The sequence below is a fragment of the Haplochromis burtoni genome, unplaced genomic scaffold, assembly GCF_018398535.1.
Source record: "Haplochromis burtoni strain Fernald_Lab_line unplaced genomic scaffold, NCSU_Asbu1 Contig_161, whole genome shotgun sequence".
Taxonomy (NCBI): Eukaryota; Metazoa; Chordata; class Actinopteri; order Cichliformes; family Cichlidae; genus Haplochromis; species Haplochromis burtoni.
In genome coordinates this window covers 300952-316677 of record NW_024582522.1, presented here as the reverse complement: position 1 = coordinate 316677, position 15726 = coordinate 300952, and the positions used below count along the sequence as shown (strand labels likewise).

At 39.6% G+C, this 15726-nt stretch overlaps 1 protein-coding gene across 2 annotated transcripts in view; it reads right to left on the bottom strand.

The window, feature by feature from the left end:
* The window catches only part of gpc6a (glypican 6a), a 142668-nt gene that overhangs the window by 3298 nt on the left and 123644 nt on the right, over window positions 1-15726 (bottom strand). For both annotated transcript variants that reach the window (XM_005932697.3, XM_005932698.3), the window contains 2 exons: window positions 3962-4092; window positions 1388-1563 (listed from right to left, as the gene is read on the bottom strand). In XM_005932697.3, coding sequence (XP_005932759.1) covers window positions 1388-1563; window positions 3962-4092 — 307 coding nt within the window. The remainder of the gene's footprint in view (window positions 1-1387; window positions 1564-3961; window positions 4093-15726) is intronic.

Genomic DNA, 15726 nt, shown 5'->3' with positions numbered 1-15726 from the left:
AGCTTCACACATTAATTACAGTATGTTGGGAAAAGAAGGCTGAAATATGTTATGATTAAAATTTCACAGACTTTCTCAAATGTCCTACAAGCACTTCTTTACTCATTACCCTAATATTGCCTCCACATGCATTTACTTGTTGATTCGGGGGAAGGGGACCCACGGAGTCTGCACATGATTTTTGTCGTTGTGGTAATTCAGGAGGGTTTCTTCGATCTGAGGTGCTGGTGGTACATAAGCTGAACACCTTATTAATGACTAGTTGTATGGCTAAAGCAGCTGTTGAACTAAGACTTTGCCGGCTTGTGTACCTAATGAGACACTGAGTTCAATTTTTTTGTACAACACACGCCGGCTTCTTTTTTTGGAACAGCTTGACAGCGTGAGGTTAAAAATTAAAGTGAACGGTACAACAAAGCTAATGAGTTGGGTTCATTTTTTTCTGTTTGGGACTCTCGGCTCCTTCAAAGCTACTGTTGAGACAGTTCCTATTGTTCAGTGTGGCAAATTTACATGTCAAAGTTAACCACAGACCTCAATTTTAAAAACATACAAAGATTTACTTAGCAGCCATGAAAAGATCTGCTTCTCAGGGCAATTCTGTTTGATTATCTGATCTCAAGTGCTGGTGTAAAAGTTTCCTTTACAGCCGACAGTGCCAAGCTTTCCTCGCTCAGTTTAAAATGGTGGGAAATGTGATTGTGAACGGCAAAGTGCGGGAGAAAGTCTCACCAACAAATCACGCGTAAACGTCCTTTTTTTTTTTACGGTTTTCTTGCCTCCCTTGCCAACCTATGCAATAATTTCGGGCGCTTTAGCGTCGGATCTACAATGCTGAAGTCGACACCACTCCCAAGAGAAAAACAAACATGACAGCAGCAAAGATGGAGCTGAAGTACAAATTATGGTGGCAGCAGTCATGCAGCCACATGTTTTGTTTGTAGCTCGCCGAATTTCTCCCATCTTGTCAGCTTAAGCGGATCCACAGAATCAGAAAGAATGGTTTCTGTCATAGCAGCATTTGAGATGTGCATCTTCCTAAACATAGGCTTGGTTGTCTGTCATTGTCTGTGTCACCACACCTAGAGCTATTTATTCTCCTAATAAATGTCAGTCTTGCTTCAGTGCAACACTAAACATCCTGCAGAGTTGTATACTGAGTTCCTACATGAATGACAACTGAGATCTTATTTCAGTAGTAACAGTGTATATATTTGTCACAGTGCCGCGTGTGGTGTAATGTAGTCCATATCAAAAGTAACATGCAGTGAGGGAAAGCTTTTCTTGATCTATTTTACTTATTGTTAGATTGCTTCCACCCACAGATTGAGCTGTGAGCGTGTGTGTAATTGATAGAGTGCAAAAATAAGCAAATAAGAAAGCTTACTGGAGTCCTGGAAGTAGATGTCATTTCCGTTGTATGCGTTCTTCAGCTTGTTGGTCATGACACGTAGCGCCATGATCTGTTGCCGAATCAGCGTGTCGGGCCTGGTGATATCCACTTCCACCTCTGGGTTGTTCACCTGGTTGGTTAGACCCTCCTTCACCACTTCAGGAAAATATCTGGACACAGCGACACATCAAAAAACTTGAAAGTATCGTCGAGTATTTGGGGACATATGTTGATGACAGTCAAGTCAGAACTGACGGAAAAAAAATAAAATAAATGATATTAAATAAATAAACTAATGTAAAAAATCTGTACTGACACATCCTTTAGTAAATAATTTATTATCACTATGTTTATGAAAAATATTCATGAATTATGTTGTTCTATGTATGCTTGATAGCTTGGCTGCAACAACAGAAAGCCATCATCACTGACGCTAAATCTACTGTGAGGCGGCTCACTGAGCTTAACACTGTGTAACTTCAGACCATGCACACTCACAGACAAACCGAGAATAAAGCATTCCTATTTATATCACGTGTTTTCGGTGTAACTGGTGAAATGTGATTCTCAGTTTGCTTGTTGTCACAAAGAAGAATAAAGAAATCTCTCCAATAATATCCCTAATGTGATATTCATATACACAAGTCTTGTAGTCTTATACAGTCCTGTGAAAAAGAAAGTTTTCACCAAACTCTCTGAAGTCTTGTTAAAAACTAAGTACACTGTTACTGTTTCCAGAGGGTAACCAGAAACCAAATTTACTTACTGATCAACAGCAAGTGTGAGCACCTCTATAAGAGCAGAAGTTTGGCAGTTTCATGGTAGGTTAAAACAATGCCACAATATTCCCAGGAGTGGAAACCCCCAGGAAATTCACCCCAATGTCAGACGGAGCAATTCTCAGAGAAATAAGCAGAAAATCCAAGAGCTACCTCTCTGACTCTACAGGCCTCGATTAGCATGTTAAATGTTAAAGTTATTAACACTGCAGTTAGAAAAGACCGAACATGACTTCTCTTATTTGCCACAGGACCCTGGACACCTTTCAGTCATGGGTCAACCATGAACATACAGAAAACAAGTGCTTTAAAGTACTACGACTGCAGGTAGTTGAATCTTAGTGTATTAGTATTTCAAAGAACTGCACACAGTCCTGTGAAAACTTTCTTTTCCACATGGCTGCTTGTCTCATATAATCATTTATTCGTGAAGGTAACAATCACAAAGTTCTTTTACGCATGTTTTATGACATAAAGGTGAAAATGGCCACTTTAATTAGTAGATCAGCGGTCCCCGACCCCCGGGCCTCGGACCGGTCCGTGAGTCGTTTGGTACCGGGCCGTGAGAGTTGAGACTCAGGTGTGAAATGTATTGTTTTCAGGGTTTTTATCGGTTTTTAGTTATTTTGTTATCGTTTTTAGCGTTAACTCGGTTTTCCTGGGTCTTTTCACGTGTGTTATGATATGTGTTACATACCGTAACACATATCATAACTAGTTTTATTTTGTTGTATTTATCCACGACACCTTAAAGGCCGGTCCGTGAAAATATTGTCGGCCATAAACCGGTCCGTGGCGCAAAAACGGTTGGGGACCACTGTAGTAGATCATAGCACGAGACACATAATGTGTAGAAAACATAACTATTTACCAAGGATTTTTCTTTTTCTCTTCCATAAGGGTAATTTCCATGCAGCATATCTCTTAAATGCAGCATGTGCGCTCATGATTTGGGATGACAAGCTGAGTCCCAAAGTAGACCAAGTGAAATTAGACAGAATTACAAGAGCTGTTCTTTCTAATGGCAGATGCTTAAATCAGACAAAACACAGGAGTGCAATCAGGCTTAACGGTCTATTTCATGTTGGGAGTGGTTGCACTTCACACAGAGAGCTCTTAACATGCCCGAAGCACACAAATGTCTGTTTTGTCTGTTGTAACTTAGTGAATCAAGAATTATTTAACTGCTTTGCAGCGATGCAATCTGTGCTTCATCATCTTCTCCAATCATTTTGTATTTTATTTAATAACTTAAAGGTGAACGGAGCTGGACATAGTCCGTTTTCAAATAAGAAGAGAATCCAATGATTTTACACACTTCTAACACAGTTTGACTGTTACTGATGTTTTATTATCAATTTACTCACCAGATTTAGAGTGGTGCTTAAAAATGTTACTGGCACAAACAATTGTCTTTTATTGCACCATCTGCTGATTTTGTTTCTTGGAGAGGGCTAAAGTGATGAGCTGATATATTTTCTCTGGTTCACGGTTACAGACACGACACAGTGACCAATCAACTGTACGGTTTAGCTTCACACTGCAAACTGAACGCCGGTGACAAGAAGTGTTGGAGCGCCTCTCTCCTCTGGGTGTTACAGCCTTCAGGGATTATATACTGTACAAGTTCTCCATAAGAGTACTAACCCATTGTACTTACAGAGAGAGAGAGAGCGAGCGATAATCTCTGAACAGAGTGTGGTTATTTTAATCCCTGGCAGGCAATATGTGATAACAGGAGAGATCGTGTGACTTTGCTGTGCTTATAAAGAGTACCAGAAGTCCTCACCTGCCCTTAGTGTGGCTGTTCCAGCACTGCTCCTCATCGGGCTCTGTGAGTTTGCCCTTGGCACAGATGTCATCTGGCAAGTTGGACCAGAACCTTTTGGACTCCTTGAGTTTCTCTTTGATGTCAATCACCTGCCATGGGCCAAAACAGTGAGCAGAATTATATTACATTTCTAATATTTGTTCCACACTGCTTCAATAATATTAAGGTCTGCTCCCTCACTCCATGACAGACATTACACTGTGTTGTAAAGATGGCTGTAGACACTCGCTGTTGGAGCTCTACCTGACCTCCTCCATACATATTGACAATGATTTAAAGCAAAATGTTCAAATTTGGATTCATCACTACACAAGACCCTTTGACACTGATTTTCAGTCAGTATTGTGCAATTCAGCACACCTCAGCCTTTTCTCCCCTTTCCCCCTTCTTATAAAGGGCTTCTTGACAGCCAGCCTTCCACTGAGACCATTTCTGATGAGGCTTCAGAGAACAGTAGATGGATCAGCTGAAGGGTCAGATACATCTCTTGGGTCCTGTATCTTTGTTGATTTTTTTCCCCCTGTTTCTTAAGGGCATGACTTTCAGATACTGTTCATCTGCTGTATATAGTTTTCAGGCTTCTCCCTTCTTTCTTGTCCAATTTAAAAACAAAAAACAAAAAACACACTGCACATTCGTTGACATGTGCCAAGTTTTCAGCAAATTGATCTTTGGGAATCACCAAAATATTACCCTATATCTGTCAAACTGTACTATTGTTGACATTTTTGTAAATTCAGAAAATGAAAAATCTCTGTTGCTCAAGAGCTCCTTAAAAACTACAGCAAAGTTTGGCTCCTGTGAAGCAAAAAGGAGAGAAATGAGCAAACTATAAAGGAAAGACTTTTGCACAGTAGTGTGAATCAAGTTAAGGCTTACTAGTGTGAATGACACCTTGAATTAGGTTAGGTTAGGTTAGGTTAGTTAGGTTAGAATGAATATCACTTCTGTACAGAACCACAAGTTTAAAAGGTCTCAACAGAGTTTTCAGATTAAAAAAAGTAATTTGAAGAAAACAAAGATCCAAATAAATTTTCATAATAAAACTGTGATAAAAAATATGACTGATATTTTTCTAGAAATGGAAAAAAAAAAAACACACACACACACACACACACACTTAGAAAACACTTCAATATTTCCTTCTTTGCACATGAGTGAGGCACGTCGTGACTTTAAACAGTCATGTTGCACAAGCCTGTTTTTAGTTTATTCCATTAGGACAGTGGTGCCCGACCTTTTTTGCGCCACGGACCGGTTTATGCCCGACAATATTTTCACGGACCGGCCTTTAAGGTGTCGCGGATAAATACAACAAAATAAAACTAGTGCTGGTACAGAAAAAAAGAAAATTTATTCATAACACACGTGAAAAGACCCAGGAAAACCGAGTTAACGATAAAAATGATAACAACATAATGCTAAAAACCGATAAAAACCCTGAAAACCATACATTTCACACCCGAGCCTCAAGTCTCGCGGCCCGGTACCAAACGGCCCGGGGGTTGGGGACCGCTGCATTAGGAGACCAGTACTCCAACCAACCCCTTTTTCATTCCATTTAGTTTTGAATCCACTTCCATCCATATTGTGTTCATCTGTGATTCATACAAGGCAGACTTGAGATTTCAAATTTGATATCTGGCATGAGTGTTCACCCCCAACCGATTCCATCTGGGCTCAGCAAGAAGTTTGAGCGCGTGATCAGAGAAACGGGGGAAAAAACTCCACAAGGACTCATCATGGACAGAAATCTACTGTGTTGCTTTTGTCATTTTTATAGAATTGGTAACAATCATGAAGACGGAATCAAGTTATTTTAAATCCTAACAGATGGAGTAACATATTGCTTTATTATTTATACTCATATAGAAGTCCATAAACGTCTTTGTGTTTAGCTTGTTGATGAAGCACACAGATCCTTGAACACATAACAATTAGCTCTAATAAAAAAGCAAGACGATGCACAGTTTGCAGTATGAAATTTAAACCTTTGTGAGCAGCGGAAAATTTGCTTAATTGTCTGTTTTAGAATTAGATAAAAACACTGACGCCACTCTTACTGCTATTCGTTACACTGTGAGATGAAGCATCTTGATCTGATTCCGTCTTTGTGGTCTTGGAGTTGTCAGTTTTCCAATATTGAGAGAAAACTTTGTCCTCAAGACCATCGCTTATTTAAAGAAGAATATCAGAGTGGTTATAACGTTCAGCAGAACAGTGAGATAATTACACTAAACATCAAAGTAAAGCTTCAAGAGAATCTCTTTAAACAAAGAAAAATCATTTTTAGGAGCTCAGACCTCAACTCAGTATGGAGATACTGTGTGACGATCTCCAGAGAGCTGCTCACAGCAGGCGACCTGAGCATTAGTGCTGGGAAATATGGCTAAAAAATGGCAAATGTACGAGAGAAAGAAAACTTTAACAAAGTATAACATTAAAGTGAAGACATGGGCAATTGTGCACAATTAGTTTAAACACATTGTCTATCTACTACAGGCCTGTATTAGACATGTTTGTTCATTGATTCTCTGCGAGTGTGTGTGTGTGTGTGTGTGTGTCTGTCTGTGTGCGTTCGTGTTAATATATATTTTATACATATATATAAAAAAAACATTGTTGATGGGTCACAACCTTCACTTTGAAATTCTATTGCTTTTCACAGTGTTGCAATTTTTTTTGAAAATTGTTTTGGACTTAAACCAATTTCAGCTGCTGAATACCTCGAGGCTCTTCAAAGCATAGACTGCAAAATATCTGTCTCATACAATTTGCAGCCATATATTTCTAAAAAAAAAAACATCATGTTATCGAATGCAATACCCAAAACGTCTCTTCTTAATCTAAGTTATATTCAAACGGAGTTGCCAAAGTATACAAACACATATATTTCAACTTTAGAGGTAAACCCTGTGATATTAATAATGACTGCTCAGTCAGGAGGAGTGACTGCCTTCACTGGAACCTTTACATCAGACAGCTGAAACAGTGGTTGATAGACATATTGCAGTCTAGGCACAGTAATATGGTAGAAACAAACCAATAAGGAGAATTACTTATTTTGTACTCGTCTATAATTCAGCTCCATGAATCAACTAGTGAACTGTGACTGACACATGCTAACAACTCTCTCTTGGTGGTAAAGCTTCATGAACAGATGGAGTCTGGTCATGTGACAAGTGAATCTACTAACACATGAGTTCAGTAATGATACAACATACAGCATGCGATAAAGGTGAAAGCTCCAGAAAAAGCAAGTGAGTGGGCCTTCTTTACCTTTAGGCCAACTATAGAAATGATGACAAATTGCAAATGAATCCTGGGTGGATGAAATCCTAAACACTGCCAGTGTACTGTATTAGACAGTCCTCCTTCTGTATGTTTTGAGCCAGGCTTGGTGTGATTGTAAGCTGTAGTTCGGCTTTCTTACTTGGACATTGCCTTACTTTTTACTCATTTTCATACCTGGCTATTTTCACAGGGTTTGATTTGTTAAGCCACTTAACAATGACCCATGAATCATTCAGGTATAAAGGTACCTAACTCTAGGGATGAAATGTATGTGTTGACGCATAACAGACAACTTAGCAAAGAACCAATTTTTTTTGTATCTTTAGGCAGCAAAGTATATCATTTGTTCCTATTTCTTTAGTTGAAAAAAATCCAAACAAAACACTGTTTGACAGGCATAAAATAGTATTTTTGTACCAACAAGCTGATGCCCAAAGAGTTCTTAGCTGAAAACTTGGCATATCTTGGCGTGGTCTGCAGTGTGTCCATAACAAATTGAGAAAACTGCACAAGTGGAGGACAAAAGAAGAAGTGGCAGGCCTAAAAAACAACCTACAGCAGATGAACAGCATCTGAGACCGATGTTCTTAAGAAAGAGAACAAAATCCTGCAACAACCTAACACAGGACCAGAGAAATGGCCTCTCAACCGATCTGTCTACTGTTCAGTGATGCCTCAGAGATGGTCTCAGAGGAAGACAAGACAAGAACTTGGTATCAGTGGCAGCAGGTCTTATGGAGTGATGATCCAAATTTGAATTTTTGGGCTCAAATTGTCACCTGGAGGTCAGGAGAGAAGCACAACAGCAAGTTTATAAAGTCATCTGTTAAACACGGTGGAGGCTCTGTCATGGTTCGGGGGTGAACTTTAGTCAGTGGTGTTGGGGATCTTGTCACGAATGCAGAAAGGTAACATTAGATTTTAGATCTACCATCCAATATTAACTGGAAAGCGTTTGATTAGCAACAGTTTCACTTTTTAGCATAGCATACTGCCAAAATAAACATATAAAAATTCACAATGAAACACTATCAGTAATGGTTTGGCCTCCACAGAGAACTTTCCATTATTGAAATCATGGGATTAATGATGAGTGTGGTCATCTTGACAAAAAACAGGACAAAAGGCAGCCAACATCCGAAGAAAAGCTTTGAATGTCCTGCAAGAAGCCTGGAGAACTATTCCTGAGGACTGTTTGAAGAAACAACAATGCCTAAATTAACTGCCTGAGAGTTCAGGCTGTGTTGAAGAATAAAGTCGTCATACAAAATATTGACTTTCAGGCTCGTAAAATTGTGCAAACTCTGTTTGTTTGCATTTTGTCTGTGAAGGTTCTCAGTCATCCAGGTCATCTTAGTCTAAGGAGCTTGGAAAGAAAAGCGTCTGGACTTCTTTAAGTTGCTTGAAGACGTTTCACCTCTCATCCGAGAAGCTTCTTCAGTTCTAGGGTCAAATGGTGGAGAGTCTCAGATTTAAACCCAGTGGGAGTTTCCCCCCAAAGAGGGACAAAAGGACCCCCTGATGATCCTCTACCTAATCACATGAGCCAAGGTGTGAAAACGGGTGTGGGTCACAATCAGCCAGGGTTTCGGGTGAGCTCATTGTGAAACATATCCCCACCCTAGCATGCAATTTCCTGAGGCCCAGGATGTGAGTGGGCATTAAGACGTCTGGGAAGGGAACTGAAAACTGGATTATAGATGGCAGACAGTTGGTGTCGTAAACCACCGCCTCTGTTCAAAGATGGTCGCTCACAGTGGACATAGATGGCTTCTTTCACTCCTCTTTCAAACCATCTGTGCTCTCTGTCCAAAATGTGAACATTGGCATCCTCAAAAGAGTGACCTTTGTCCTTTAGATGCAGATGGATGGCTGAGTCTTGTCCTGTGGAGGTGGCTCTTCTATGTTGTGCCATGCGTTTGTGAAGTGGCTGTTTGGTCTCTCCAATGTAGAGGTCTGGGCATTCCTTGCGGCACTGTACAGCATACACCACATTGTTAAGTCTGTGTTTTGGCGTTTTGTCTTTCGGGTGAACCAGTTTTTGTCTGAGTGTGTTGCTGGGTCTGAAATACACTGGGATGTCATGCTTGGAGAAAAACTCTCCTGAGTTTCTCTGATACACCGGCTACATAGGGGATGACAATGTTGTTGCGTCTGTCTTTCTTATCCTCCCTCACTGGTGTCTGATCTTCTTTTCTGTGCCTCTTTGCTGACTTTAAGAACGCCCAATTAAGATAACCACACGTTTTGAGTGCTTCCTTTACATGTGTGTGTTCCTTCTTTTTTCCTTCAGGCTTAGAGGGAACATGTTCTGCCCGGTGGTGTAGGGTCCTGATTACTCCAAGTTTGTGTTCCAAAGAGTGATGGGAGTCAAAGAGGAGGTACTGGTCCGTGTGTGTGGGCTTCCGGTAAACTTCGATGTTGAGTTTGCCGTTCTCTTCAATGTGCACAGCGCAGTCCAGGAAAGGCAAACAGTTGTCCTTTGTGTCTTCCCTGGTGAACTTGATGTTTTTATCCACAGCATTAATGTGCGCAGTGAAGGATTCCACTTCTTGTGTCTTGATTTTGACCCAGGTGTCGTCTACATATCTGTACCAGTGGCTGGGTACTCTTCCTTTGAAAGTGCCAAGAGCCTTCCTTTCCACTTCCTCCATGTAAAGGTTGGCTACAATAGGTGACACAGGGGAGCCCATGGCACAGACATGTTTTTGTCTGTAGAAGCCCTCGTTATACTTGAAATATGTAGTGGTGAGGCAGAGGTCTAACAGTGTGCAAATCTGATCGGGTGTGAAGTTGGTCCTGTCCTCCAAGGAGCTGTCTTCTTGTAGTCGTTTTCTGACAGTCTCCACGGCCTCCGTGGTGGGTATGCAAGTGAAGAGAGAGACTACATCAAAGGACACCATGGTTTCATCTGGATCCAGGGTAAGTTTCTGGACCTTGTCGGTGAAGTCGGTGAAGTTCTTGATGTGGTGTGCGGTGTTTCCCACGAGAGGTGCAAGGATGGTAGCAAGGTGTTTTGCAATGTTATAAGTGGCTGAGTTTATGCTACTGACTATGGGTCTGAGTGGGATCCCTTCCTTGTGGATTTTAGGAAGTCCGTAAATGCAGGGTAAGGCATCCCCTGGATAAAGGCGGTGATATGTAAGGCTGTCATTGATTTTGTCCTTTTCAAGGTCTTGAAGGCAAGCTATAACTTTCTTTTTGTAGCTGCTTGTAGCTTGTAGCTTTGCATTTTGCTTTTTCCCCATATATGTTTACACATGCATCAAGAAATCACTTCATCTATTTCTCATTTTCCAAGCACAATATAAAGAAATGAGTGGTGACTCAGTATTTCCTTTAAAAACTTTTATCTTCATGACAATTTTGCAAAATCAGTCTGGAGTGGAGATCACATGACATGACTGAAGGGTCTAAAAACAGCTAGAAACAATGTTAGAGTTGTGAGTGTTTCTTCAAGCTGCTATTTCCCAGTTTAAATGATGAACTTTGATACAGTCAAAAACACTTTTTAATGTATAAACTATTTATTTGTCAATCCAATTTAATTCTTACATGAAACCTTTTACATTTTTCAGCTAAATGAAAAATACTGCTAGCAGACTTTAGCTTGGTTATAGTCAGTTACATTGCTTCTCTCTGACCAGACTGAAATCTCATAAGAAAAAGAGGCAATGTAGCCTGCAGGCTTAATAAAAAAATTATATTGTATTTAGGGAATTAAATGCTCTGACGCTCTTGAGGCTAGGCAACGCGAGGAAGCTGTTGTATATAGTACACTAGTTATGCCAGGCTCACATAATAGTGTGCTTATATTTGCACTTACGTCAGTGCAGACAAATGAATTTTGGGATCCACAGTTTAAGTTCTGTGAATAATAAAAATAATAGCAATAATCTAAGGTTGTGCAGCAGCTGTTTGTTTCATATGTATACAAAAGAACTGCCATATATCTTTCAGCTGTCTATCACAGACACACTTTGTGAGTTAGAACTAGAAAATGTTGCTTTTGCAAGATGGGGCTTTTTGTGTGAGACTGGATGAGAAAGAGAGAGAGCTGAGAGACTAGAGCAGCTATCAGGTCATATCTACCGAGCCTGAGGTAATAACCCAGTGAGCAGCAACGTTTCTTTATCTTGGCTTTGGCTCCAGGCCACAGTAACATTCAGCAAAGCCACAGCTGCACAGACTAAATACCTCATACAGTGTAACTCTGATGTTCTTGAGGGGGGTCTAAAATATGATAACTTACTAGTTGTTGTTATGACAGATATTTAATAGTGTAACACATCTGCATCTCACAGCTGCTGTTGCTTAAAACGAACCTTCACCGAGACAGATCTTTACACAGATACCTTGATGTTAAATACGCTCTACCCACTGAATTAGCATTAGCATTGTCCGCTATAATCACACTGCAGAATTCTAATCAGTATTTTGCATTTTTACTAGTTCTACAGTTGTCTATAAGTTCAAGTTTCCCACATACAGTTAACACTGCAGTCCCTCCATTTCTCAGTGGGTTTTTTTGTCCTGTATTTTCATCCTGTTCTCAAAGAAAGACTTTACGCTGTGTTCTAGTGCTGATATATGTTTATTTTCATAAACATATATGAAAATAATATATATGAAAATAAACATAAGATATATGTTTATTTTCATAAACATATATGATCTGACAGTAAATACACTGAGACTGCTTGAACTTGAATCCTGTATACTGCTTCATAGGGTGTGCATGCTGTGAAATGCAACATAAAGGTATGGTCAATTCATTTCCTGTACTACGTATAACTTTTCTACTCTTCTGGATCACTCAAAAACATTTTTCCATGCATATAAGCACTGCATAGTGAACCCAGCACTTTATCCATCACTTACTTGTTCTAGATTTTTTGTTTGACTGAACACATCTGTCTGGTGAGGTTTCACTATTTTTGGGAGGTCTGAATGTGTCAGGGTAGAACATAATGTTGGACCATCTTCTATTTTACCTCTGTGGAGGTCTCAAGGACAGCCTCTGTGCTTGTTGTTTAGTATAGGAGATAGTGCTGAGCATCACTGTGTTCCCTTATCTAAAGGGGATGCAGGAAGGGGAATAAAGAAAAGCCTCTCTGGAAGGATAACCTTCAGTATGGGCATGACCCTACCTGCTGCAATGTGTGTGCTCATCTCTTCTTAATACGGAGAATTTTCAGTTAGGATGCTAGGTACACTTTTTTCTTAATAATTTGCCTCTGTACCACATGACAGTGGATTTAAAATAAAAGATAAAGATTCAGTTAAAATGAAATTTTTTTTAAAACTATTTCGAAATTACAAAAATGCAGTGAGCCATTTTCTGATGCCGAGTCATCAATGTGATATGTACGTATTTATGTTTGACTTCTAACTTCCCATCGTCCAAACATGGCTGGTCAGGGACAGCAAATGGGCTGGATGTTGCACGTGGATGAACAATGCCCAGGTCTACTTTCAAGGGAACACTGGTGAGTATTTTTTTTCTTCCCAGAAAACTGACATCAATCAGCAAAACACCAGAGCTGCTTTTAACTGTAGCATCTTTTTTTATGTTGCTCGGCTAGCTTCTGCATGCCTTTTTCTTTTCTTCCAGAATAACACATAATCACCCAAAGTGTATTAAGCATCCAGCGTCCTCGGCATCAGGATTCTGAGAATCAGGAAAAATACTACTCTGAAACACATGTAAACTGTAAGTAACCAAAACACCAGATCTATTTGTCTGGTGACGTGTGTGTTTTCAGTGTGCTAGGTGCTTGTGCATGTTCAGTTCTTTTCATTCGGATAACCCAAAATGTATCTATCTGTCTGTCTGTCTCAAAACTCATGAGGGGGCACATGTGTATTCATGTGCAAGTGTGAACACACACACACACACACACACACACACACACACACACACACACACACACACACACACACACACACACACACAATGTCCTTGTTACACTGGGGATTTGAGAGAAGTGTATACAGTGAAGCCTCGGGTCTTAACAGGACATGAAAGGGCCTGTACCAACAGGATGCCACTGCAGGAGACTGCCCTCATATTTGATGTGGTAATCCTGTCATGGAGACACCAAAGCTGGTTAGGTTTAACACATGCTGGTGTGGCTCTGATTCACAATAGCCCATAGCGTCCTGGCACTAACAAAACAATATGGACCAGATCACAATGTGCTTGGTTATTTTTGCTCAAACTTTAAAATTTAACAACAGTAATGTGATATCGATACGGTCCATTCTGACAGCTAAGCATCTGCAAGCAGGAGCATTTCAGGTGAACTGGAGAAAGGAAGGAAGGATCATTCCAATGTACACATATAAGTAAATAAATCCATTTATGATTCATTGTGAAGTGAAAGCTTATGGAAGTTTAATTCAGAGTTTTCCATCTGTATAACTCGATGTACGGTCTACATAAACAATGTCTAAAGTTCAGTAACAGTTCAGTTCAGTACAGTCATTTCAACTGCACAAATACAGCAGTAAACAAACACTCGTTCATGAATAAATAACTGCAAGCATACACACATAAGCACACAAACACACAGCGTACTAAGGGCAAATTGTGAAGACAAAAATCTAAGCATGAGTCTTTATATGAGTACCTAGGGCAGTGAGTTTGACTCCAGCTAGAATAGCTGCTGCTTTCACCACACATCTATGCTGCAGCTGCAAGATTAGATGCTGCTGAACCTTCAGCATTTCTCTCCGTCTCACTGGGAGCCCAGAGGTTACTGCTGCGCTGCTTTAAAAAACCCTTTAAATAACTGATAATATCACTGGTAGGTTCAAAACTACATCACTGACAAGAGTGACGCAGGTTGCTTCTACATGCAGTTATTAGGCATAAACTGATAATAGCTGCAGTCTAACACAATTAGCAATCCTGTAATAATTCATCAGGGTTATTGTGTTTAAGGTTTATTTATTTATTTTTAAATTAACACCTATTTGAGAGGTGTTAATTTAGCTGCACAGAGACCGCACTTCCTGGTGCAACACTGGTTCTTATATTTGACATCTTAAGTTATTACATGTAACAAGTGAAATGTGAATTGGATGTAATTATTTCATAAAGTCACAACCTTTAACTTAAATGAGACCATGCTTAATTTTTAAGAAAATCAGAGAAACTAACTCACATTTGTGATGTTGTGTTGTTAGTCACAGTTAACTCAACACACAACTCAATCTGCAAAATATAACCACATTTGCAAGGATGTAAATTACAGAAGAACACAATGATTTGCAAATCTTGTGAACTGACAATAATCAAAGGAAAACAAATATAAATGTTTAAGATGAGACATCTTAACACTTCATGAAAAATATTAGCTAATTATGAACAACACATCTTTAAAAAATTGGGGCGTAGGGAAGCAAAATGCTGGAAAAGAAAGTGGTACTAAAAAGAAGCACCTGCAAAAACATTTTGCAACTAACTACAGTTAATAGGCAGAAGTCAGAAACATGATCGGGTTTAAAAAGAGGATCTTAGAGAGTTTCTCAGGAGTAAAGATGGGCAGGAGTTCATTAACCTGCATTTATCTAGAAATTGTAGAACAATAAAAAAAAAAAAACAACTTAAAATTGTCAAAAATATTTCACCATCTACAGCACAGAAAAGCTTCAGAGGATTATGGGAGTCAGGAGAAATCTCTATGCGCAAGAGACATGGCCAGAATCAGTATTGGAAGCCTGAGATTTTAAAGCCTTCAGGCCACACTGCATTAAAAACAGGAATGAGCTCATTTAAACTGGGCATGGAAATTCATGCATGGGCTCATAAACTCTTCCAGAAATTGTTGCCTGCAATGCTGTACTGTGCCGTCCACAAATGCAGGTTAAAGCTCTATCATGCAAAGAAGAAACAACACTTGAATGCGATCTGGAAACACTATTAACTCCATCATCTTCTCAAAGCTTATTTAAACTGAACTGGACTGAGGCAAAAACTGTTCTGTGGTCCGACGAACTGAAATTTCAAATTGTTTCTGGAAAACATGGACGCCAATGTTCTGCAGACCAAAGAGGAGAGGTTCCAAGCAAAGGTTCCAGTGCCTATATTCACTTTGAAAGTCTGACCTAATCCTACGCTGAGAGGACTGTTTGTCATCATTAATAATCAATGAATTATCCTCTTCACATAGGTCAAATTTGTAGTGCCTCCACAAACGTCTGCCTTAACTGGCAGCTTGTAGAGAGGGACCGATAACCTCAACAACAAACTACCAGGTGTGATGATGCAACATTAAGATGGATAAAATGCTTTAAGTTTAATGTAAACAGTTTAATTTTTAAAAAACTGGAAATGAGCTTAAAGGGTTAAATATAACTATACTTTAACATTAGGATCTCAGGGTGATTTTTTTCAAAACTACTACTAACAATAATGCCACATC